We start from the raw sequence: 26,764 nt of genomic DNA, 5'->3' as shown, positions 1-26,764 counted from the left end.
ACAATGCCACCAGCCATACTGCTCATTCTGTGCGTGATTTCCTGCAAGACAGGAATGTCAGTGTTCTGCCATGGCCAGCGAAGAGTCCGAATCTCAATCCCATTGAGCACATCTGGGACCTGTTGGATCGGAGGGTGAGGGCTAGGGCCATTCCCCCCAGAAATGTCCGGGAACTTGCAGGTGCCTTGGTGGAAGAGTGGGGTAACATTTCACAGCAAGAACTGGCAAATCTGGTGCAGTCCATGAGGAGGAGATGCACTGCAGTACTTATTGCAGCTGGTGGCCACACCAGATACTGACTGTTACTTTTGATTTTGACCCCCCCTTTGTTCAAGGACACATTATTCCATTTCTGTTAGTCACATGTCTGTGGAACTTATTCAGTTTATGTCTCAGTTGTTGAATCTTGTTATGTTCATACAAATGTTCATACAAATATGTACACAAATATTTACACACAGTTTGCTGAAAATAAACGCAGTTGACAGTGAGAGGACATTTCTTTTTTTGCTGAGTTTATGTGTGCCATTCAGAGGGTGAATGGGCAAGACAAAATAATTAAGGGGTGTCTTCTTAATGTTTTGTACACTCAGTGTATGGTCCTCTAACTGATATGATGCCAAGGCTAAATCTATGTCCTACACAGAATGGGGATAAAGTGAGCAGGAATAAACCTTAATTCAAGATTCTCCTACCAGAAATAAATCCCTTGTTATGAGTGACAGCCTTTCACTAAAACCACATATGCAGATTTAAAACCCAGGCATTTTGACCTGTCTGAGAGCTCAGGAGATATATCGATGTTATGATGGACTTGGTCATCAAATCAGCCGTCAGAGAGAGCCCCTGTCATGCTGCAGAGATAAAGCTGATCACCTTTACACCCCTCCTCACCCCCTCCTATGCCTGTGAAGATAAATGGCTTACTGTCCAGCATTACTCTTGCTTATATCCATTTTGGTAATGCTGTCAGAGCAGATACATTTTTATTCTCATTTAAAAATGCGCTTGCCAGTAGCTGGAGAGGGGCCAAATGAGGTTCCACTACACGTACCCATCTTCTGGATCTAATGTCCTGACAACGTGTCAGATTTAGAGATGGTAAAAACCTACTCCGTGGCGGCTCTCCCCCTCTCTCAATGGTCTGGTGAATTCAGCCGGAAACATATATTTTAGAAAGGCGAAGGGGAAAAGTGTACCCTAACACATTCATAACATGTCGATGACATTGCTAAAGTAGACAAATACACTGAACAAAAATATAAATGCAACATGCAATAATGTCTAAGATTTTACTGAGTTACAGTTCATATAAGGAAATCAGTGAATTGAAATGAATTCATTAGGCCCTAATCTATGGATTTCACATGATTGGGAATACAGATATGCATCTGTTGGTCACAGATACCTTAGATAGGGGTGTGAATAAGAAAACCGGTCAGTATTGTGTACAGATCCTTGCAACATGGGGCCATGCATTATCATGCTGAAACATGAGGCGATGGAGCAGCAATGGGCCTCAGGATCTTGTCACGGTATCTCTGTGCATTCAAATTGCAATTTATAAAATGCAATTGTGTTCGTTGTCTGTAGTTTATGCCTGCCCATACCATAATCCCACCACCACCATGGGGCGTTCTGTTCACAACGTTGACATCAGAAAACCGCTCGCCTACACGACGACATACATGCTGTGTGCCATCTGTCCGGTACAGTTGAAACCGCGATTTATCCATGAAGAGCACACTTCTTCAGTGTGCCAGTGGCCGTCGAAGGTGAGCATTTGCCCACTGTAGTCAGTTACGACGCCAAACTGCAGTCAGGACAAGACCCTGGTGAGGACGACGAGCATGAATATGAGCTTCCCTGAGACAGTTTCTGACAATTTGTGCAGAAATTATTTGGTTGTGCAAACCCACAGTTTCATCAGCTTCCCGGGTGGCTGGTCTCGAACGATCCCGCAGGTGAAGAAGCCGGACGTGTAGGTCCTGGGCTGGCATGGTTACACATGGTCTGTGGTTGTGAGGCTGGTTGGACGTACTGCCAAATTCTCTAAAATGATGTTTGAGGCGGCTTGTGGTAGAGAAATTAACATTCAATTCTCTGGCACGATGTCATAACAACAGCAGCACACCACTTGTAGTTCCATTTTCCTTGGCTGAGTGGGTATCAGGGCCAATGAAGCACCAGGAACAGGCCATTAGTGCCATTAGTCCCATTAGTCCCTAGCAGCTCTGGTGGAATTTCCTGCTGTCAGCATGACAATACACGCTACCTCAAAACTTAAGACATCTGTGGCATTATGTTGTGTGATAAAACTGCACATTTTAGAGTGGCCTTTTATTGTCCTCAGCACAAGGTGCACCTATGTAATAATCATGCTGTTTATTCAGCTTCTTGATATGCCACAAATGTAAGGGGAATGGATTATCTTGGCAAATAATAAATGCTCACTAACAGGGATGTAAACAAATTTGTGCACAACATTTGAGAGAAATAAGCGTTTTGTGCGTATGGAACATTTGTGGGATCTTTTATTTCAGCTCATGAAACATGGGACAAACACTTTACATATTGCGTTTATATTTTTGTTCAGTGTAGTTGGTAGGAAAAAACTTTGCCATCATTATCATGTTGTTAAATTTACTTTAGACAGATGGCAATGTTTTTATTTGTAAGCAAAGTTCATCAAAAATAGCTAGAAATTATAACTTTAGCTAGCTAAAATCTGTTGGTCTCCCCTCAATATTAACTAGCTAGCTAACGTTTTACTGCATCTACAGTCAATCTGGTTACATCACAACGATGACAAAAGGTAGAAATGTATTGTATTTCCAAGCCACTGTAATACACTTTTGATGAAATTTTCATCAGTGCCATCAGAGCAGAATGCTGTTGGGCATCAGTCCTAAAAGAAAATTCCAAGCCATTAATACTGCATGTCACCATGTACAGTTGAAGTCGGAAGTTTACGTACACCTTAAAAAAAGATTCCTGTCTTAGGTCAGTTAGGATCCCCAATTTATTTTAAGAATGTGAAATGTCAGAATAATAGTAGAGGGAATGATTTATTTCAGCTTTTATTTCTTTCATCACATTCCCAGTGGGTCAGAAGTTTACATACACTCAATTAGTATTTGGTAGCATTGCCTTTAAAATTGTTTAACTTGGGTCAAACGTTTCGGGTAGCCTTCCACAAGCTTCCCACAATAAGTTGGGTGAATTTTGGCCCATTCGTCCTGACAGAGCTGGTGTAACTGAGTCAGGTTTGTAGGCCTCCTTGCTCGCACACGCTTTTTAAGTTCTGCCCACAAATGTTCTATAGGATGAGGTCAGGGCTTTGTGATGGCCACTCCAATACCTTGACTTTGTTGTCCTTAAGCCATTTTCCACAACTTTGGACGTATGCTTGGGGTCATTGTCCATTTGGAAGACCCATTTGCGACCAAGCTTTAACTTCCTGACTGAAGTCTTGAGATGTTGCTTCAATATATCCACATAATTTTCCTTCCTAATGATGGCATCTATTTTGTGAAGTGCACCAGTCTCTCCTGCAGCAAAGCACCCCCACAACATGATGCTGCCACCCCCGTGCTTCACGGTTGGGATGGTGTTCCTCGGCTTGCAAGTCTCCCCCTTTTTCCTCCAAACATAACGATGGTCATTATGGCTATTTCCATTTCCTCAGACCAAAGGACATTTCTCCAAAAAGTATGATCTTTATCCCCATGTGCACTTGCAAACCGTAGTCTGGATTTTTTATGGCGGTTTTGGAGCAGTGGCTTCTTCCTTGCTGAGCGGCCTATCAGGTTATGTCGATATAGGACTCGTTTTACTGTGGATATAGATACTTTTGTACCTGTTTCTTCCAGCATCTTCACAAGGTCCTTTTCTGTTGTTCTGGGATTGATTTGCACTATTCCCACCAAAGTACGTTCATCTCTAGGAGAGAGAACGCGTCTCCTTCCTGAGCGGTATGACGGCTGCGTGGTCCCATGGTGTTCATACTTGCGTAATATTGTTTGTACAGATGAACGTGGTACCTTCAGGCGTTTGGAAATTGCTCCCAAGGATGAACCAGACTTGTGGAGGGCTCCAATTTTTCAGGTCTTGGCTGATTTCTTATGATTTTCCCATGATGTCAAGCAAAGATGCACTGAGTTTGAAGGTAGGCCTTGAAGTACATCCACAGGTACACCTCCAATTGACTCAAATGATGTCAATTAGCCTATCAGAAACCTCTAAGGCCATGACATCATTTTCTGGAATTTTCCAAGCTGTTTAAAGGCACAGTCAACTCAGTGTATGTAAACTTCTGACCCACTGGAATTGTGATACAGTGAATTATAAGTTAAATAATCTGTCTGTAAACAATTGTTGGAAGAATTACTTGTGTCATGCATGAAGTAGATGTCCTAACTGCCTTGCCAAAACTATAGTTTGTTAACAAGAAATGTGTGGAGTGGTTGAAAAATTAGTTTTACCCTGTCTAGGACTGGGGTTCCGCTAGCGGCACCCCGTTCCGCTAGCGGAACCCCTCGCCAACAGCCAATGAAATTGCAGGGCGCCAAATACAAATCAACAGAAATCTCATAAATCAAATTTCTTAAACATACAAGTATTAGGCACCATTTTAAAGATAAAATTCTTGTTAATCCAGCCACAGTGTCTGATTTCAAAAATGCTTTACAGCGAAAGTTCCACAAACGATTATGTTAGGTCACCACCAACTCACAGAAAAACCCAGCCATTTTTCCCGCCATAGAGAGGAGTCACAAAAAGCACAAATCGAGATAAATTAATCACTAACCTTTGATGATCTTCATCAGATGACACTCATAGGACTTCATGTTACACAATACATGTATGTTTTGTTCGGTAAAGTTCATATTTATATCCAAAAACTTATTTTACATTGGTGTGTTACGTTCAGTAGTTCCAAAACATGCAGTGATATTGCAGAGAGCCACATGAATTCACAGAAATACTCATTATAAATGTTGATGAAAATGCAAGTGTTATGCATGGAACTTTAGATAAACTTCTCCTTAATGCAACCGCTGTGTCAGATTTTTAAAAAAACGTTACGGAAAAAGCATAATCTGAGAACGGCGCTCAGAGCCCAAACCAGCCAGAGAAATATCCGCCATGTTGGGTAGTCAACATTATTCATAAATAGCATTATAAATATTCACTTAACTTTGATGATCTTCATCAGAATGCACTCCCAGGAGTCGCAGTTCCACAATAAAAGCTTGTTTTGTTCGATAATGTCCATCATTAATGCCCATTTATGTCCAATAGCTTCTTTTGTTAGGGCGTTTGGTAAACAAATCCAAAAGCGCGATCTGGTCCAGTCGGACGGAACGTTGAAAAAGTTATATTACAGGTCGAAGAAACTTGTCAAACTAAGTATAGAATCAATCTTTAGCATGTTTTTATCATAAATGTTCTATAATGTTCCAACCAGAGAATTCCATTGTCTGTAGAAAAGCAATGGAACGAGATTTACCTCATGTGAACGCGCCTGACCGAGAACGAGGCTGCTGGCAGACCCCTTAGTCAAAAAGCTCCCATCCGGCCCCCCTTCACACGAGAAGCCTGAAACAACATTCTAAAGACGGTTGACATCTAGTGGAAGCCTTAGGAATTGCAAAATAACCCATATCCCACTGTGTATTCGATAGGGGTGAGTTCAAAAAGTACAAACCTCAGATTTCCCACTTCCTGTTTGATTTTTTTCTCAGGTTTTTGCCTGCCATATGAGTTCTGTTATACTCACAGACATCATTCAAACAGTTTTAGAAACTTCAGAGTGTTTTCTATCCAATACTAATAATAATATGCATATATTAGCAACTGGGACTGAGTAGGAGGCAGTTCACTCTGGGCACAGAAATCTGCATGATATCTACAGAGATGTTTTATCAGATCTTTCTTAGTTATCTGTCATGCAATACAACATACAGTGGGAGTACAAATAGATAATAAATACCACTAGTGTCACCAATGACTCCTGTAGTGATTTTTGTCCTCGATCATGTGCATTAAACAGATACAATGCATTCGGAAAGTATTCAGACCCTTTTACTTTTTCCACATTTTGTTACATTACAACCTTATTCTAACATGAATTACATTATTTTTCCCCTCATCAATCTACACACAATACCCCATAATGACAAAGCAAAAAGAGGTTTGTAGAAGTTTTTGCACATTTATAAAATATAACTGAAATATCACATTTACATAAGTATTCAGACCCTTTACTCATTACTTTGTTGAAGCACCTTTGGCAGTGATTACCTCCTCGAGTCTTCTTGGGTATGAAGCTTCAAGCTCGGCACACCTGTATTTGGGAAGTTTCTCCCATTCTACTCTACGGATCCTCTCAAGGTCTGTCAGGTTGGATGGAGAGTGTCCCTGCAAAGCAATTTTCAGGTCTCTCCAGAGATGTTAGATTGGGTTCAAGTCCGGGCTCTTGCTGGGCCACTCAAGGACATTCAGAGACTTGTCCCAAAGCCACTCCAGCATTGTCTTCGCTGTGTGCTTCGGGTTGTTGTCCTGTTGGAAGGTGAACCTTCGCCCCAGTCTGAGGTCCTGAGTGCTCTGGAGCAGGTTTTAATCAAGGATCTCTCTGTACTTTGCACCGTTAATCTTTTCCTCGATCCTGACTAGTCTCCCAGTCAATGCCGCTGAAAAACATCCCCACAGCATGATGTTGCCACCACCATGCTTCACCGTAGAGATGGTGCAAGGTTTCCTCCAGCTGTGACGCTTGGCATTCAGGTCAAAGAGTTCAATATTAGTTTCATCAGACCAGAGAATCTTGTTTCTCAGTCTTTCGGTGCTTTTTGACAAGCGGGCTGTCATATGCTTTTTACAGAGGAGTGGCATCCGTCTGACCACTGATTGGTGGAGTGCTGCAGAGATGGTTGTCCTTCTGGAAGGTTCTCCCATCTCCACAGATGAACTCTGGAGCTCTGTCAGAGTGACCATCTGGTTCTTGTTCAGCTCCCTGACCAAGGCCCTTCTCACCTGTTTGCTCAGTTTGGCCGTGCAGCCAGCTCTAGGAAGAGCCTTGTTGGTTCTAAACTTCTTCAAATTGAGAATGATTGATGCCACTGTGTTATTGGAGTCCTTCAATGTTGCATAAATGTTTTGGTACCCTTCCCCAGATCTGTGCCTCGAAACAATCCTATCTCAGAGCTCTACGGACAATTCCTTCGACCTCATGGCTTAGTTTTTGCTGTGACGTGCTCTGTCAACTGTGGGGCCTTAAATAGACAGGTGTGTGCCTTTCCAAGTCATGTCCAATCAACTGAATTTACCACAGGTGTACTCAACCAAGTTGTAGAAACATCTGAAGGATCATCAATGGAAACAGGATTCACCTGAGCTCAATTTCGAGTCTCATAGCAAAGGGTCATTAGGTTTTTTTAATGATCAATTAGCCTTTTAAAATGATAACCTTGGATTAGCTAACACAACGTGCCATTGGAACACAGGAGTGATGGTTGCTGATAATGGCCTCTGTACGCCTATGTAGATATTCCATAAAAAAATCAGCTTTTTCCAGCTTAAATAGTCATTTACAACATTAACAATGTCTACACTGTATTTCTGTTTACTATTTCTGTTCTTTTAACATTTCTAGGACACACGTTCCGCTAGCGCAGTCCTTCTCAAATAGTGGGGCGCGCCCCCCTGGGGGGGCTCGGAGCAATGCCGTGTGACCACGGGGAACATGCTTTTTTTTGCCGCAGGGAGTAGGGTTTTTTTGCACCGAACAAGAGCACACAGCACAGAGCAGGAGATTTGAAGTGCAGATAACAAACCCTTAAGAGACACCATAGAAAAATATTTAACAGGGATGAAAAGAAAGGCGGAGAGAGACGGAGATAATGAGACAAACGTAAGTCTCCCGAAAGCTAAGACGAGGAAATATGACAACGCCTATGTAGTGCTCGGCTTCACTGTGACTACGGTGGGAGACAAGGAAAGACCGGTATGTTTACTGTGTCTAAAAATGTTGGCAGCTGACAGCATGAAGCCAAATAAATTAAGGCGTCACGTAAAGACATTACACCCCAATCACGCTGATAAGCCGCTTGAGTTTTTTCAGCGAAAACGTGCCGAATATTGCCAACAATCGTCCCGCTTTGTGAATGCTACTTCAGTAAACCAGCGAGCACTGTTAGCATCATATAAGGTGGCGTACCAAATTTCTCAGTGCAACAAAAAAAAAACACTCCATAGCAGAGGAGCTGATACTGCCTGCAGCATTAGACATGGTCTCTGTCATGCTGGATGACGCAAGTGCTGCAAAAATAAAAACTATCCCTCTGTCCAATGACACTGTCGCCAGACGTATAAATGACATTGCTAACGATCTTAAAGAACAGCTGGTAGATAAACTCAAAGACAAACGTTTTGCCTTACAGTTCGATGAAGCAACTGACAGCAACAAAGACTTTGTTTATCGCTTATGTACGTTTTGACATGACAAACTCCCTGTGTGAGGATCTACTTTTTTGTAAATATGTCAGAGACAGAGCCACAGCTGAAGAGCTATTCAAAATGCTGGACTGCTTCCTGACTGAGAATGGGCTAAAGTGGGAGAACTGCATTGGTGTTTGCAGTGATGGTGCACAGACCATGGCAGGGATGAGAAAAGGACTTCGGGCACTCATCAAGAAGGCCTCACCTAATGCTGAGTGGACACACTGTGTTATACACAGAGAAGCACTGGCATCAAGGCACCTTTCCTCTGAATTAAGTGAGGTTATGACTGACATTGTAGGTGTAGTCAATTTTATAAAGACCAGACCACTAAAAACAAGAGTCTTCTCTGCTATCTGTGAGGAGATGGGAGCTGAACATCAAGCTGTGCTGTTTCACAGTGAAGCAAGGTGGCTGTCACGAGGAAAAGTCTTGTCCCGAGTTTTTGAGCTCAGAGAGCAGATAAGAATGTTTTCGGAGCAGGAGCACAAGTATGACCTCGCAGAAAAATTTAGTGATGAGAACTTCCTGGCAAAACTGGCCTACCTGCGTGACATATTTGGAAAGCTAAATGAACTAAATCTACAGCTTCAAGGGAAAGATAAACACCTCCCTCAGGTCACAGACAAGATCAGCTCTTTCACTCGAAAGCTTGCAATGTGGGGCAGGCGACTTGATGAAGGAAATACTGATTCATTCGAGAACCTGCATGAATTTGTTGACACTACTGACTATGATGCCACCTCAGTGATTCCATATATTAAGGAGCATATTTCATCACTGATGGGATTCTTTAAAAAGTACTTCCCTGAAAACAGTTCCCAATATGAGTGGGTGAGAGATCCTTTCAATGCACCAGCTCCAACTGGTTTCAGCTCTGCAGAGGAGGACCAGTTCATTGATATGACGTCTGACTCCACATTGAGACTGAGGTTCACATCACAGACACTGAGTGAATTCTGGCTGAGTGTAGAGGCAGTATCCACTCTTAGGGCAGAGGGCCATGGGCATTCTTCTTCCTTTTGCAACATCTTATCTTTGTGAGACTGGCTTCTCTGCTGTTGCTGCACTGAAGACCAAGTACCGGTCCCAGCTAAACATTGAGCAGGAGCTGAGAGTTGCAGTATCATGCTTCAAACCCCGCTTCGAAAAGCTGTGCTCTGCAAAACGTGCTCATTGTAGCCATTAATCCTGACTTCCTCATTTTGATTTTTAAAAAATCAGCACAAATTGTTTTATTCATTTTTGTTTTATAGGTCAAAGTGTTTCATATATTGTGCTCCCGGGTGGCGCAGTGGTCTAGGGCACTGCATCGCAGTGCTAGCTGCGCCACCAGAGTCTCTGGGTTCGCGCCCAGGCTGGGCTGGGTTCGCGCCCAGGCTCTGTCGCAGCCTGCCGCAACCGGGAGATCCGTGGGGCGACGCACAATTGGCATAGCGTCGTCCGGGTTAGGGAGGGTTTGGCCGGTAGGGAGGGTTTGGCCGGTAGGGATATCCTTGTCTCAGTATGTAATAAAATGTATGCACTCTACTGTAAGTCGCTCTGGATAAGAGCGTCTGCTCTTGGCCGGTAGGGATATCCTTGTCTCAGTATGTAAAAATGTAATAAAATGTATGCACTCTACTGTAAGTCGCTCTGGATAAGAGCGTCTGCTAAATGACTAAAATGTAAATGTAAAATGTGCTCCTGAGTTAATGTTGCTGATCAATTTGAATGTATTATTATTTATTGATTATATTTAATTGTATTTTTCAGTATCAAATGGTCAAAAAAGGTTTACAGTTTAAATAAGGCTTGATTTTCTTCTTTTTTTTCAGCCAATGCACTTTAAGTATTTTCTGTTACAGACTATAAAACAATGTTAATAAAGTTATTCTTTGTTGTAAGTTGATCTATATTTCTTTCTTTTTTCTTTTTTTCTTTTCTTTAATGTTAATAAGGATACAATGTTGTGCAGAGGTGTACTTATAACAGTTTTATAGACAAATTATACTATTTACAGTTGCGGCGGAGAGTTGGGGGGCGCGAAATGTTTACTTCTTCCTAGGCAGGGCGTAACAGAAAATAGTTGAGAAGCCCTGCGCTAGCGGAACCCCTGACAACATTCCGCTGAAAAGGCAGCGCGGGAAATTCAAAATATTTTTTTGAAATATGTAACTTTCACACATTAACAAGTCCAATACAGCAAATAAAATAAACATCTTGTTAATCTACCCATTGTGTCCGAATTAAAAAATGCTTTACAGCGAAAACACAACATATGATTATGTTAGATCACCGCCAAGTCCAAAAAACACACAGCCATTTTCCCAGCCAAAGATAGGAGTCACAAAAAGCAGAAATAGAGATAAAATGAATCACTAACCTTTGATGATCTTCATCGGATGACACTCATAGGACATCATGTTACACAATACATGTATGTTTTGTTCGATAATGTGCATATTTATATCCAAAGATCTCAGTTTACATTGGCGCCATGTTCAGAAATGCCTCCAAAATATCCGGAGAAATTGCAGAGAGCCACATCAAATAACAGAAATACTCATCATAAACTTTGATGAAAGATACATGTTTTACATCGAATTAAAGATACACTTGTTCTTAATGCAACCGCTGTGTCAGATTTCAAAAAAACTTTACGGAAAAAGCAAACCATGCAATAATCTGAGACGGCACTCAGATAGAAACAACATTTCTCCACCATGTTGGAGTCAACAGAAATACGAAATTACATGATAAATATTCCCTTACCTTTGATGATCTTCATCAGAATGCACTCCCAGGAATCCTAGTTCCACAATAAATTGTTGTTTTGTTCGATAATGTCCATTATTTATGTCCAAGTAGCTACTTTTGTTAGCACGTTTAGTACGCATATCCAAAACGCTCGTGCAGGTCCAGTCGAACTTCGGACGAAAACTTCAAAAAGTTATATTACAGGTCGAATAAACTTGTCAAACTAAATATAGAATCATTCTTTAGGATGTTGTTATCATAAATATTCAATAAACTTCCAACCGGAGAATTCCTTTGTGTCTATAGAAGTAATGGAACGCAAGTCGATATCATGTGGAATGCGCGTGACCAGGACCTGGCACTCTGCCAGACCACTGACTCAAACAGCTCCCATCTGGCTCAACATCACAGTAGAAGCTTCATTCAATGTTCTACAGACGGTTGACATCTAGTGGAAGGCATAGGAAGTGCAAACAGATCCATAACCCACTGGGATTTCAATAGGCGATGAGTTGAAAATCGACCAGCCTCAGAATTCTCACTTCCTGTTTGGATTTTTTCTCAGGTTTTTGCCTGGCATATGAGTTCTGTTATACTCACAGACATCATTCAAACAGTTTTAGAAACTTCAGAGTGTTTTATATCCAATAGTAATACTAATATGCATATATTAGCATCTGGGACAGAGTAGGAGGCAGTTCACTCTGTGCACGCTATTCATCCAAGGTGAAAATGCTGCCCCCTATCCCCTATCCCACAACAAATGTGCTTTTTTTTCCAAAACAAGGACATTTCTAAGTGACCCCAAACTTTTGAACGGTAGTGTATGTAAGTAAGATATTTCTGTTTTTAATTGTTTTATAAATTTGCCAAATATAAAAAAACAACTGTATTCTCATTATGGGGTATTGTGTGTAGATTGATGAGGAAATTGTTTCTTTTAATCAATTTTAGAATAAGGCTGTAACGTAACAAAATGTGGAAAAAGTCAAAAGGTCTGAATACTTTCCGACTGCAATATAATACAGTATATTAGGCTGAGCTCCCTACATGTAATGCAATTTGATTTCCCTTTTCCTATGCCCAGTATTGTATTCTGGATCAACTGTCTGCTTTAAAATACAATCAGAGGATTCAAATCATCCTGCTTGTCACGTGTGCATACTCTCCGGCCTCTAGGTCACCAGGCTGCTTGTCATGGCGCACACCTGTCCCCATCGTTACGCGCATAATGACACTCGCAATGACTTCATCACCTCATTGATTACCTGCCCTTTATATGTTACTCCCTTTGGTTCCTTCCCCAGGCGTCATTGTTTCTGTTCCTGGGTCATGTCTGTGCGTTGTTTGTGTTACGTGTTGGTTTCATTTATTTATTAAAACACTCACTCCCTGAACTTGCTTCCCGACTCTCAGCGCACATCGTTACTGCTCCAAAAAATATATATGTATGTCTTTAGATGCGCCATGTTTTAGATCAGCGTTGTCAAACTCATTTTGCCCTTGAGTACACGTTTAGACCTTTTGACCGTACAGACATAAAAGTGAACCTTCTGTACTATAACAACAACTTTGTGTTCTTCACTAACAATTTCATTTTGACACATTTCAGAATGCTTTGATAAGCCTCCATCCTATCTCTAAGGAGCCTCCGAGCTGATAATAGCTGCTGCTTCGGCAAAAGCTAATGGGGATCCGAATAAACCAATAAACACGCACACATTAATAATACTCTGCTTCAATACCGAGAAGGCACTGAATGTTTAACTCTGGCATGTCTCAGATCTGTGTGAAGACATACCCGGAAGATAATTAATTACAAAGAAACACTATGATCTTGGCCCAGATACTAACGAGAATCCAAATATGCATTTGTTTTTGGGGTGTTATTCTGAACTTGACACCACTTGTGGTGTTCTAATACTGTGATTCTGTTAGTTCAGTGGTGTGTGCTTCCTCTCCCTCCCTCTCTCTCCCCCTCTCTCTATCCCCTCTCTCCTCTCTCTCACCTCTCTATCTCGCTCCTCTCTCACTCTCTCTCTCACCCATAGTATGCAGTGTGGCTGGTGCTCTGGGTGACCTGGAATGTCTTCATCATCTGTTTCTACCTGGAAGTGGGGGACCTCTCCAAGGTAATGTGACCTGCTTAGAGCTGTACAGGACTGGAGAGCTGTTATTATTACCTGCCCGGGAACAGAGGCCATGGATAAAATGTCTTTAATGGCATTCTCATGCAATTTAATCACGGGTTACACATTACTTCACTGGTTCTGAAAGAGATAGCTAGCTAAGCTAGCAATCTATCTAGCCGTCTCTCTGTTATTTTGCTTCAAAATTCTTTGGAACGAAAATTGCACAGTGTGTACTTTTACAAGCATGAATACAAAAGGAGTAGTACTATACTGAAGCTGATGTGTCAATAAGCACTGTTGGTTCACTGTTAGTTCAAGGTAATACAGTAATACTGCAATATAGATGCAAATGTGTCGTCTCTCTACATGTCTCTCTCCCTCCCTCACCCAACTCCCTCTCTTTGCTCCCCATGCTCAATCTCTCTCATTTCAACTAGCAATTTATTCCATAATTTTTCATCTGCTCATGTATGTATGAGAAAATGAGAGAAGATATAATTAAAATGTCAAAATGTCCAATATTGTACCCAATTAAAAGGCAAACCAGCTGTGTAACTTGATTATCCAATTCATCAAGTGCTTTTATCTATTACGTTTTCATTTTCCAAATGAAACTGAAATGACTAATCCCTTTGTTTTGATCACTGACTCTGAGCGCTTCTCATGATCCGATAATATTAGAGCTGTGGAGACGAGTCAAATAGACACACTAAGGCTATATTGCTGTAGCTTTTGGTCACAAACATGCTTGCATTACATGAAAATATTCTATCATGAATGATAACTATTATTAGTGTTATTGGTCAAGCTTATTTACCGGTATGGTAGTTTTAGTTCAGTGGATCCACATAGAAAGGACTGAGAACATGTATGGGTATTTTGTCGCACCATTTGTGTTGTGCTTATCGGAGAGGAATGTCTGTTCATTTATTAGTCGATTGTGTTTCCGTGTTGCTTAGTCATTACTGTTTCATCTTATCTGGAATCTATGGCAACAGATGGCGCACTCACTTAGTCTCACAGTCTTCACTCTCCACCAGCCTTTGCCAAAATGGCTTCCTTCCTCCTCAATTGCCTTTGGAGGATTTGGCAGTTTCACCTCAGAGATATCTTTGCACTTTTGAAAAGCATCAGGGGATGGCATCTGTTGCGTTACAGTTTTATTACAGTGCAGTCGATGTCATTAACTGCTGGCAAATCACATGGGTTTGAGGCTATATACACCTTGACGAACTCAATCCTGTTATTTCCGCAAATATACGGTCTCTGCATAGTATATTGCCTTTTTATCAGTGAGTTCTGAGTTTTTTGCCATCTAACTTGCCTGAAAGAAGAGCATCCTTAGAAGAGGATGTTCATTGGCTTGGCACTGAGAACATCTGTTGACCAAATACGAATGCAGTGATCCTCAATTCAAGACAAGACAGAGGGTTTGTAGGTGGTATACAGTAGGATTTCTGAGGCTCGTGTGATTGGCTTGTTGTGGACTGGGGACTGGCAGGACTGGTGTGTCATCTTTTGAAGCTGGGCTTCCTCTGGGGCCTGCGGTCTGTCATTACTGCAGCGCCATCACAAACCAAGAGCCCGCTCCTCTGCCGACGCTGAGGCTCCTCAAGAGCTTCTTCACTCATGCCTGAGCTGCTGCTGCTGCTGCTCCCAGCCCAGCATATCTTTTCTCCCCTGCTCCCAGACTTCCTTCACAATTTACCAGAGTCAGTTCCCTCAAGTGGCCTTTTCACTTGTCTTCCCAGTGAGAAGAGAGGCACTGAGGCATCAACTCATCGCTCCTCCTCGTTTTGCCAGGCTGCCGAAAAAGGGCATCCGGTATTTGACAGTGCTGTAGAGCTGAGGTTCTGTTGTTCTGTGTGATTCCGCTGCATGTTCTGCACAGTGGGTCTGCTCAGGCACTTTAATTAGTAACAGTAAAGTGATAGTATGTTAGTTAGTGTGATTTATTTGGCTCACGTTGGTGTGGCTCATGATTTATTAATGTGGGTGTAATGTGTTTAACCAGGAGAGAATCCATCGGGACCCGCCAAGGCAGCAATGCAATTAGATTTACATCACACACAGAAACAAATAAAGATAAATAAATGGGAAGAATCCCTACGTCTGTCCTTCATTAAATAGCGCGATCCTTCTTACAGGTCTCACCGAGTTCAATCACTCTGCCGAGAGGGACGTGTCTGGGTGAAAGCCAATAGTCTATCAGGAGAGTGATTGACATTGAAATAGTGAATGACTTGAGAGAGAATAAACAGCTATAGTATTTTTAGTAGATCAGGTTTGGGCCTGTAGAGAGAAAATGTGATCATGTTTCTTTGACATTAAAGAGAAATGGTGGCCCTCTGAGTTGCGGATGTCTCAAGCAGCAAACTGTGCACTCTTAACGAGAGCTCCCCTCTGGGTTGTGTTTGTGCTTTAATATGTGAATGGGTTAAAAGCTGCAAACTCTTTGGCCTGTTGTCCATTTCCATTGGCATGCCCAGAGAGATGCTGGGGATTGGATTTGGAGGCCATCAGCAGGGGACTGGTGGCACAGAAAGTGACAATGAAGAGCAGGGGAGAGTGGGTAGAGCGGGCGTAGAGAGCCATGGAGCTCCAGGCTGAGCTCAGGCACAGTAAATAAGACGTGTCCCAGCCATGGCAGCAGCCAGCCTTCTAGCTTCTAGGCAAATAGTCACAGGCTGGCAGAGAGGAGGAGGAGGAGAGAGCTGATGGAATAAGAGCTGCTCACAAACTTCCCTCCCAATCTGGGAAAGACGGAAACATCTGGCTCGTCTCCACACACTAACTTCCAGAAAAACAGCTCACCTCTCCTCACCCAGGAATTTCATCCAGACTGGAACAACCTGACATCTACATAAACAAGTAACTCCATCGGAATGGAGCTTTCTGACATTTTAGTATGGGATTAATGGAAAATATTGTGTGCCATCGTTCTCCAACTCCACATTGATCCTGCCCTCTGTATTTGAGCCCTCTAGCTCTAGGCTTTAACAATTGCTGACTGCATTATGAAAGTACTAAGCAGTTGTTCAACGTTCAAATCAAAGCAATGGTAAAAATTCTGTCCGAAGGATTTAGGCCTAGAGGAGAATATATGATAGTTTGATGCAAATATCTTCTCAGTTCAATTGAATTAAAGATACCTGTTTTTGGGCGGTTTGTAAGAAGTTCCTATTTTGTTATGTCATAATGCTGATATATTTACATCCCTGTGAAATATTGATATGGTTGTAAGTGGCATGGCAGAGCCTCAATGAGTAAATCCTTACTTTGGCAGGTTATCTGTGCCCTTTTTCTTGGAGCAATTTTAAATGCAGGCCTTCTTCCTGTCTGCATGCTCTTCATAGTCTTCATATACAGTAAAATGCTGGTATTCTGATAAAGTGTCAGGGCTGGGAGTGATAAAGTGATTTATAGTCAATTTCACTGGAGAGGAGGGAAAAGTCTGGATCTGTCAGCACCATGAAGGCCCTCAGAATAGATGAGTTACAGTTCATGTGCTAGCTCAAAAAGGCTATTATTTCCCATCACCGGCCATCACAGACTTAGCCATCTAGTTTAGGGACAGACAAGCTGGCCGGAGGAGTTTTACAGGGGAATCGGACTCCTGAATTCCTACATTAGAACTCCTGAATTCCTACATTAACGCCTACATTAATCACGGACACTCCCATAGAGTAGCCTCTATCCCTTACTAACTTTGTGAACTTCTCACTAGACATAAGGGAAATATGTTGTCATAAAATAAATGGTGCAAAAAAATCACCTTCTGATTAAACTCTGTATTACAGCTGAAGCAATGCAGGCCTATCACCAGAAGTATGTTTGCTTTAATCATGGATAGGTCATTACTCATGTTATAGCCTTTGGCAGTGCACTAAACCTAAATTGCCTGACTAGTAATATCCAGTTGTTCAAATTGATCCCATGGAGCAATCAGATCACTCTAGATTCCCTAACATGCAGACCAGCACACACTAGTCTACTCTGACTTTGTTTACATTTTATAGTTACATGCACTAGGTTTTTAAGAGCCATTTTTCGGTCTCATAGACCTCTGATATATATAATCAGAGTCTATTTCAAGAGCAGAGCTCTGGGTTTTATAACCTTTTAGGGGTACATCTATATATCGGAGTTCCTATTATTTGAATCGATCTGGCCTGGGCTGAATAAGTCATTAAAAGTACCTGAAGCCTGCCTTTTATTGAACTATTTATAGCCTGGGTGCCATGTTGGACCTCGTGAGTTGTGACCCTGTCATGGTTCAATGTGCTGCTGTTAAGAGTTGACGAGCTCTGTGTCATGTCATTTAACAACCTAATAGATTGAATATGTATTCTCCTTGGTGACTAAAGGCCAAACCAATGACATGGACTTCACTTGATTGAGTTCAAATGAACTTGATCCACTCCTTGATTTAACTGAGACTCATTGATTGAACTTGGTGAAACATTTTGAAATATATTTGGACCCATCTATCATGTATGTACGAGGCATAGCAAATGTGAAGATGGCGGAATGTATCAATTGTATTGACCATAACCATAATCAATGCATGAGAAGACAGACTGGGAACTAGCCATTAGGGTAATAACAGGCTAAAGGCAGAGTAAAACGCAAGGCATCCGCAAGATGCCTCCCTGATGAATGCTGAAGTCTGCAGAGTGCTCTCAGTGACATTAAAGATGACAATAAAAGTTCCCTCTCCAGTGTGCTGTTCAGATTAGAATGACACTAATGCAGTGCACCAACCAAGTTGATGCTCGGAGAGGCTTGTAGATGCTTCACCACTGTCTCCGCTCTCTATGAATGCTTCATTCTCCACCCGCCTCGGTCAATAGTCAATATACTGTACCAGAGCCATGTACATTTTACATTTTAGTCAGTTAGCAGACGCTCTTATCCAGAGCGACTTAGATCTATCTAAATATATGGCTCTGTACTGTACTATATATACATTTTAAAGTGTTTGTGGAAAATGAACAGCACTAACGTCCCATAAATCAACATTCACATTTCAATCATGTGACAAAAGTTAATCCTTGAGCCTGTGTGGCAAAAGCTATGTGACATCAAACTGTCATTTTGTCAGTACATTGTTTTGTTATAATCCATTTACTTGAGTTAAATTTCCCTTTCAACAAGCCAGAAGTTTCTCCCATCAATCATCTCTCGGCAGGGGGCCTGTGTGTTTGTCCCACTGCTCCATCTGTGAGGGAATGTGTCATCAGCAATGTCAGTCAGCGGAAACAAACAAACAAATGCCAAACTACCTTTTTTGATGCCTACGGCTGTACAGCCAAATTATATTATTCCCATTCCATTCACATTCTGGCATGGATTCATATGACTGTAAAAAACGCACATATGATACATAGTCCAGCATAGCATATTGGGAACTATTGTCAGCTGCCTGTAAAAGGCAACCCATAGAATGAAGAACTATGTGCCAGTGTATAATGGATGCAGGAGCAATCAGAATCAGAATAATTTCTCCATTCACCTGAGAGAAGGAGCCGTTGTCTGGGAGCGAGAGGGTAGAGAGATGAATGTGCTGATCAGCACAGCGTGGTGCCATCAGGGGCGGGGTGATTTGTCCAAAGTGTCGTGATTGGCAGGGCTTGACCAGCATGTCAGGTGGGGAGAAATTAGTCATATCCAACAACATGACAGCACAGCCGGGTAGGAACCAGGAACCAGGAGATTGGCGTCTCAGTGGAGAGAATCCAGGGCAGGGAACAGGCCTATGGGCTGAAGAACCACTGTAGCATCCCATAATACATCACTCCACTTACGGGTATGGGACCTCAGTGGATGGTAGGTAGTAGGGAAGCATATAAAGTAGGGCTGTTCTGTTGGTGATGTGGGAGAATACCTAAATGTGCCAAGAAAACCACAAAGACTGGTTATCATTGTCAATATGTTTGCAGTGTTCTAGTCTGATAAAGTGTTAAATATCAACCCAGCCTAAATCAGACTCTTCGTATTCGACCACACATTGAGTGACTGGGGCGAGTATCCAGTGGCAAGGACACTGCTAAAAGCAGTGACGGGGCTCTGAGACAATGGTGCTCTTAAATGTTACATGCTGGGAGAAAGCCGGTTCACCTCAGGTTCATCCTTCAACCGTCCCTTTTGTCTCTGGAAGAAAACGGGAAAAAGTATACGCAGTAACCTGTCCAATAGTGCCATTAGAAGAAAAAAATGATTGGAATTTGGCGGGATGAATCATAACATCTCATTCCAAAATCCTGAGCATTTATATGGAGCTGGTCCCCCCTTTGCTGCTATAACAGCCTAAACTCTTCTGGGAAGTCTTTCCACAAGATGTTGGGACATTGCTGCGTGGACTTCCTTCCATTCAGCCACAAGAGCATTAGTGAGGTCGGGCACTGATGTTTGGCGATTAGGCTTGGCTCGCAGTCAGAGTTCCAATTCATCTCAAAGGTGTTTGATCGGGTTGAAGTCAGGGCTCTGTGCAGGCCAGTCAAGTTCTAGCACACCGATCTCGACAAACCATTTCCGTAAGGACCTCGCTTTGTGCACAGGGGCACTGTCATGCTGATACAGGAAAGGGCCTTCCCCAAACTGTTGCCACAAAGTTGGAAGCACACAATTATCTAGAAAGTAATTGTATGCTGTAGCGTTAAGATTTCCCTTTACTGGAACTAAGGGGCCTAGCCCGAACCATGAAAAACAGCCCCAGACCATTTACAGTTGGCACTATTCATTCGGGCAGGTAGCGTTCTCCTGGCATCCGCCAAACCCAGATTCATCAGTCGGACTGCCAGATGGTGAAGCGTGATTCATCACTCCAGAGAACGCATTTTCACCTGTCCAGAGTCCAATGGCGGCGAGCTTTACACCACTCCAACCGACGCTTGGCATTGCCCATGGTGAGCTTAGGCTTGTGTGCCGCTGCTTGGCAATGGAAACCCATTTCATGAAGCTCCCGACAAACAGTTATTGTGCTGACGTTGCTTCCAGAGGCAGTTGGAACTCGGTAGTGAGTGTTGTGATCAAGGACAGACGATTTTTACACGCTACGAGCTTCAGCACTCGGCGGTCCCATTCTGTGAGCTTGTGTGGCCTACCACTTTGCGGCTGAGCCATTGTTGCTCCTCGAAATGTTCCACTTCACAATAACAGCACTTACAGTTGACTGGGGCAGCTCTAGCAGTGCAGACATTTGAGGAGCTGGCTTGTTGGAAAGGTGGCATCCTATGACAGTGTTGTGTTGAAATTCGCTGAGCTCTTCAGTAAAGCCATTTTACTGACAATGTTTGTCTATGGAGATTGCATGGCTGTGTGCTCGATGTTATACACCTGTCAGCAGCGGGTGTGGCTGAAATAGCCGAATCCTCTAATTTGAAGGGGTGTCCACATACTTTTGGCCATGTAGTGTATGAGTTTAGTACTGCCTAAAGCTATAGCCAGTGTCAACAGGCTTTTTCAGCCTCTTGGTGCCATAGCTGTTTTGGACAATTTGTTGAGAAAATCAGTTCTTATGATATCTTATAGACATCATAAACACAACTGCAGTCCAGAGACACCCAGCGCAGCCATCTTTAATTCCTTCATAGTGATATCTGTCTGATAGCTGTGACCTGAACACTGAAGGGACATTTAAAGCATTCAAATATAATTAAAAGCAACTGACCTTTTGAGCTCACCAAGAGGAAAAATAATAAGCCATGCGATGCAGTACAGGATGAATATAATTTAACACAAGCATTTAGAATCACAGTTCTTGATTTATATTGACCCTTCTGTTTGAAGGTCAACAAGTACAGGAGAGTTCCCCTACCCTACTCTCTCTCTCCGTCACAGATTAGCAAAGACAGCCACTGGCACAAACACTTACACAAGGTCCGCTACAACAGTCAACCTCATCAATCACTGTGAGGTTAGTCGTTTGTCACACCTCATCAGTACCTTATGTTGGTCATTATCGCCAAACTGTACTTGAGATAGTAGTGAGAGTATCTGTAGTATCCATGCTACTGTAGCTAGCATTAAATCACAAATGTATGGCAATGCCATAGTAATGTCAGCTTGTCACATATTGTATTGTACCTCAGGAGAACAGATTAGAGTGAATGTCCATTCTCTCAAACAGAAGGACTTGATTTACCAGTATGTGGATCCGAGTAACGGGGTGTCAGAAAAGAGCGAGATAAAGGACTGAAGCACCATTATGGCCTCTCTCTCTCTCTCTCTCTCTCTCTCTCTCTCTCTCTCTCTCTCTCTCTCTCTCTCTCTCTCTCTCTCTCTCTCTCTCTCTCTCTCTCTCTCTCTCTCTCTCTCTCTCTCTCTCTCTCTCTCAGCATCATTACACAAAGAGCAATTAATTCACTGCCTGTTCTCCTATGACATCATTCCAAAGGTCAACCTTTATTGCTAATTGCTCAGAAGAAAATTGCACTTTCTTTCTCACTCACTTACCCAAGACACAATAAAATATAAAAATGACTTTAGTCAAAACAAAACCAGTTAGTTGTTTAGCTTTGCATTGGTACTGGTCTTTTTTGGTGTGCTATTTTAGAGCAATAGGGAATATTTTGTTGTTATTATGTGAGCCTGTTTGACCATTGGAGCCCAAGAGAGAAGTCTGCACCTCAGCTTCTCAAATTGAATAATATATTGAAATATAAAAGCTGTGATCATCTGTATTGCACAGTATGCATAGCATTTCCTATGGTTCAGCTATATCATAATAATGAATAATATCATTTTACGATTTCTAAGGTGCCTTGACTAGGATGCATATATCACTCTCCCTGAATGAATGACAATTACCTTGAATAAAATTCTCTGTCCTTTAGTGGACACCACATTGTAGACACCCTGTTGCTACTGTTACAGAGAATGATCGCACGCAAACAAATTATCAAACCAAACAGAAACAAAATAAATGAAACCTCCTTCAGCTGTTAATCTTTTCCTCATAAATCTGCTGCAGCCCAGTTTCTGTCAGACAGTTCAGTTCTTAACACTGGGGGCCTACTGGAGAGAAGTGATGAGCAGAGCTACAGAGACCCATTTAAATGTGCTACTTATGCTGTTTTTAAAGATCCTTTCCAGCCTGAGAGAAATTTAACACATGAAATTGAATCTTTTGAAAAATTATTTAGGATATTCTCATTGAAGTGTGAATATGACATTGTATCCCCATTTCTTCTTTGTGAGGGGAATGGATTGGTCAAAGAGACAGCGATTTTACAGGGTTGAAGAATGAGTCTTAATTTCCACCTTCCTATTTTACACTTGTATGTTAAGTATTTTACAGCGTTCTGGCTCTCCCCTCAACCGCTATGTGCTCCATCAGTCATCTCAATCCCCAGGGCCCAGTTTTTCAAAAGTTATCTATCTGGATTTCACCTATCGGATAGGATTAAATACATAGAAATAAAATGAATAGAACGGTCAAACCATTGACTTGAATGGGGACTCCTGTTCTATTCATTCTATTTTAGGGAGGCAGGTAGCCTAGTGGTTAGTGTTGGGCGAGTAACTGAAAGGTCGCTGGTTTGAATACCTGAGCCGAAAAGGGAAAAATATGTTGATGTGCCCTAGAGCAAAAGCACCTTAACCCTAATTTGCTCCAGGGGCACTGTACTACTATGACTGACCCTGTGAAACAAAACATTTCACTGCACATATCCAGTGTATATGACAATAAAACATAATTTTTTTTAATCCTATCAACTAGGCGATATTCAGAAAGGTAACTTAAAAAAAACTGGGCCCTGTTGGTGCGGGACAACACTGGAAAAAATTGTTGTTAAGTCCTCCTGATTCGCTGCACATAGACACAGGGTACGGTTTGCATCTATGGACAGTGTGCATGAATATTCCCAGTGTAAGGATATCACTCTTTCATACTGTTGTAGTTATGACGGTTGCCCCACCCATTGTTATGGTTGTGAGAATCCTAGTGACCAGTTAATAATCATGGCTGTAAGCAGAGACAGCCCAAAATATTTGCAGCATGTTAATTTGATGTCTGTCTGATATTTCATTTTTGAACGATTCTTACTCTCCGAAAGTAGGTCACTCAGAAATAGACATCGGTGTGTCTGGCTGGTTCCATCCACTGATCTCTGTCAGTAGCGTTTCATTACGACGTTAGTTGAAAAGTGGGTTTGTGAGAGATTCTGACACAGAGGAGGGGGGGGGGGGGTCCTGTAGGTTAGCACTGTCTGGTGTCATTTAGATAAGATGTCTTAACCAGGCTGTGGTTATTGGTTATGGACTTATACATACTCTTAACCATGGTACCTTAACCTGTTGTACCACACACATACATTAGAATGTTATTTAGCTCTCTTCCCTTCTCAAATTTTATTTGTCACATGCGCCGAATACAACAGGTGTAGTAGACCTTACCGTGAAATACTTACCTACAAGAACCTTAACCAACAGTTTTAAGAAAATAGAGTTATGAAAATATTTACTAAATAAACAAAAGTAAAAAATAGAAAACATAATGTTGGTGATGTGGACACCAAGGAACTTTAAACTCTATTAATGAAGCCAGTGACTGAGGTGGTATACTCCTCAATGTCATTGTATGAATCCAGTCTATGCTAGCAAAATATTCATATTCCAGTCTATGCTAGCAAAACAGTCCTGTAGCGTAGCATCCGCGTCATCTGACCACTTGCATATTGAGCGAGTCACTGGTACTGCTTTAGTTTTTGCTTGTAAGCGGGAATCAGGAGGAAAGAATTATGGTCAGATTTGCCAAGTGGAGAGCTGTGCATGTGTAACAGTTTAACTTTACGTCCGTCCCCTCGCCCCAACACGGGCGCGAACCAGGGACCCTCTGCACACATCAACAAATGACACCCACGAAGCATCGTTACCCATCGCTCCACAAAGGCCGCGGCCCTTGCAGAGCAAGAGGAACCACTACTTCAAGGTCTCAAAGTGAGTGACATCACCGATTGAAACGCTATTAGCGCGCACCACCGCTAACTAGCTAGCCATTTCACATCGGTTACACTCACCCCCCTTTCGACCTCCTCCTTTTCCTTAGCAACCAGTGATCCGGGTCAACAGCATCAATAACAGTTTAACTTTACATCCGTCCCCTCGCCCCGTGCGCGAACCAGGGACCCTCTGCACACATCAACAACTGACACCCACGAAGCATCGTTACCCTTCGCACCACAAGGGCACGGCCCTTGCAGAGCAAGGGGAACCACTACTTCAAGGTCTCAAAGCGAGTGACGTCACCGATTGAAACGCTATTAGCACGCACCACCGCTAACTAGCTAGCCATTTCACATCGGTTACACATGTGTCTGTGTGTGGAGTAAAGGGGTCAAGAGTTTTTTTCCCTCTGGTTGCACATGTGACATGCTGGTAGAAATGAGGTCAAACGGATTTAAGTTTGCCTGCATTAAAGTCGCTGGCCACTAAGAGTGCCGCTTCTGGATGAGCATTTTCTTGTTTGCTTATGATCTTATACAGCTCGTTGAGTGTGGTCTTAGTGCCAGTGTCAGTTTGTGGTGGCAAATAGATGGCTACGAAAAATATAGATGAAAATTCTCTTGGTAGATAGTGTGGTCTACAGCTTATCATGAGGTACTCTAACTCAGGCAAGTAATACCTCGAGACTACTTATTAGACATCGCGCACCAGCTGTTATTGACAAATATACACACACCCCCCCGTCTTACCAGACGTAGCTGTTCTGTCCTGCCAATGCATGGATAATCCAGACAACTGTATATTTTTCGTGTGTCGTTCAGCCACGACTCGATGAAACATAAGATATTACAGTTTATAATGTCCCATTGGTAGGATAGTCCCATATGGAGCTCATCCAGTTTATTCTCCAGTGATTGCACGTTGTCAATATAACGGATGGGAGAGGCGGGTTACCCACTCGCCAACGAATTCTCACAAGGCACCCTGATCTGCGCCCCCTGTATTTCCTTATTATCTTCATGCGAATGACAGGTTTTGGGCCTTGTCTGGGAGCAACATTATATCCCTCGCGTCAGACTCATTAAAGAAAAAATCTTTGTCCAGTTTGAGGTGATTAATAGCTGTTCTGATGTCCAGAAGGTATTTTCGGTCATAAGAGACGGTAGCATCAACATTATGTACAAAATAAGTTACAAACAATGAGAAAAAACACACAAAATATCACAGTTGGTTAGAAGCCTGTAAAACGGCAGCCATCCCCTCCGGCTCCATTGTTTAATTCTGTGCTGCAACACAGATTCCAAGATATCATGTCATCACATTTTTTATAGCTAGCTGAGTCATTCAAACCATGAAATGCAATCTGATACATAATAAACCAAAACATATTTTTCCTTCCACTCAGTGTCTCCTTACAGATGTAGGATCTTAATTTAAGCCAGTTTTCTACAACAGGAAAATTATTTTGCCGCAACAGGAAATGTGAATTATTATATTAGATTATAATTAATGGACATTTTTTTGTAGGTGTTGATACATTTGACAAACTTTAGAAGTGCAGCAGAATTCTCTGTAAAAATAGTTATTTATTTGTTTTGTGTTGTGTAGCACTCCCTTTTTATCATTGCCTGGGTTTTTATCTATGTGGATTAAATGAAATACTAAAGACTTAATGACATTGAGCTCTCCCCCGGTGCAGTGTGTCTCAGAGCTTTCTCTGATTTCCTGCTCCTGACATATGTTTATAATTATCTTACAATAGGGAACGCTAAACTTAAAGGATTCAACTTGTGTTGATGAAGGTCAAGGATGAGTGTTCTTTGGGTCTCCACGCACCTTCTGTCTTGTCAAGCTTAATCAGAGTGACGTCAGGGTGCTACTGGGGTCAGAAGCAGAGGGGGGGGGGGGGGGGGGTAATTGAGAGATTGCTTATTTCACGGGTCTATCAGAGGCTTTTGTCTGGGAGATGCTCTGTGTGAATACTAACTGTGTTAGCCAGGGATGCCTAAGGCCTGTCTGAGGACCATGCTCCTAGCTGCCTCCTGGCCCAGAACAGCATGGGTAGCATATTTCTGGAGGGAACTTGAGGAGGTGAGGTCATGGGGATGACAGCCGTTAAGAATCAGTCATCTGGGTGCCTCCAGCTGAGACAGGAGATCTAAACCCAGACCTGCGCTCTCCTGTACATCTAATTGCAGCTAAGACAGAACCCAAAGGGTCTCAACCACTCTGATGAGCATGTAGGAACTGACTCAGGGTCAGTGAGAGATCACATGTCAGTTTCCAGCTACACATAGGGCACAGGGAAGACCATCTCTCATTTATTATAACAAAGCTTTCATTCCTTATGGTGATCCTACTGTAATAATCATACTCTGAGGTATTGTATGTATTTCTGAATGATACTGTATCATTCACATGTTTGCTGTTGTCAGTCTTTT

General features: G+C 42.3%; 1 protein-coding gene across 2 annotated transcripts in view; it reads left to right on the top strand.

Annotated features, from left to right (window-relative positions):
- Positions 1-26,764, top strand: part of LOC139556260 (sodium/potassium-transporting ATPase subunit beta-1-interacting protein 2) — a 173,437-nt gene that overhangs the window by 73,313 nt on the left and 73,360 nt on the right. For both annotated transcript variants that reach the window (XM_071369988.1, XM_071369989.1), the window contains one exon: positions 13,293-13,373. In XM_071369988.1, coding sequence (XP_071226089.1) covers positions 13,293-13,373 — 81 coding nt within the window. The remainder of the gene's footprint in view (positions 1-13,292; positions 13,374-26,764) is intronic.

The sequence above is a fragment of the Salvelinus alpinus genome, chromosome 27, assembly GCF_045679555.1.
Source record: "Salvelinus alpinus chromosome 27, SLU_Salpinus.1, whole genome shotgun sequence".
Classification (NCBI taxonomy): domain Eukaryota; kingdom Metazoa; phylum Chordata; class Actinopteri; order Salmoniformes; family Salmonidae; genus Salvelinus; species Salvelinus alpinus.
Note: the sequence above shows the minus strand (reverse complement) of the source record. Positions and strands in the feature narration are given on the sequence as shown.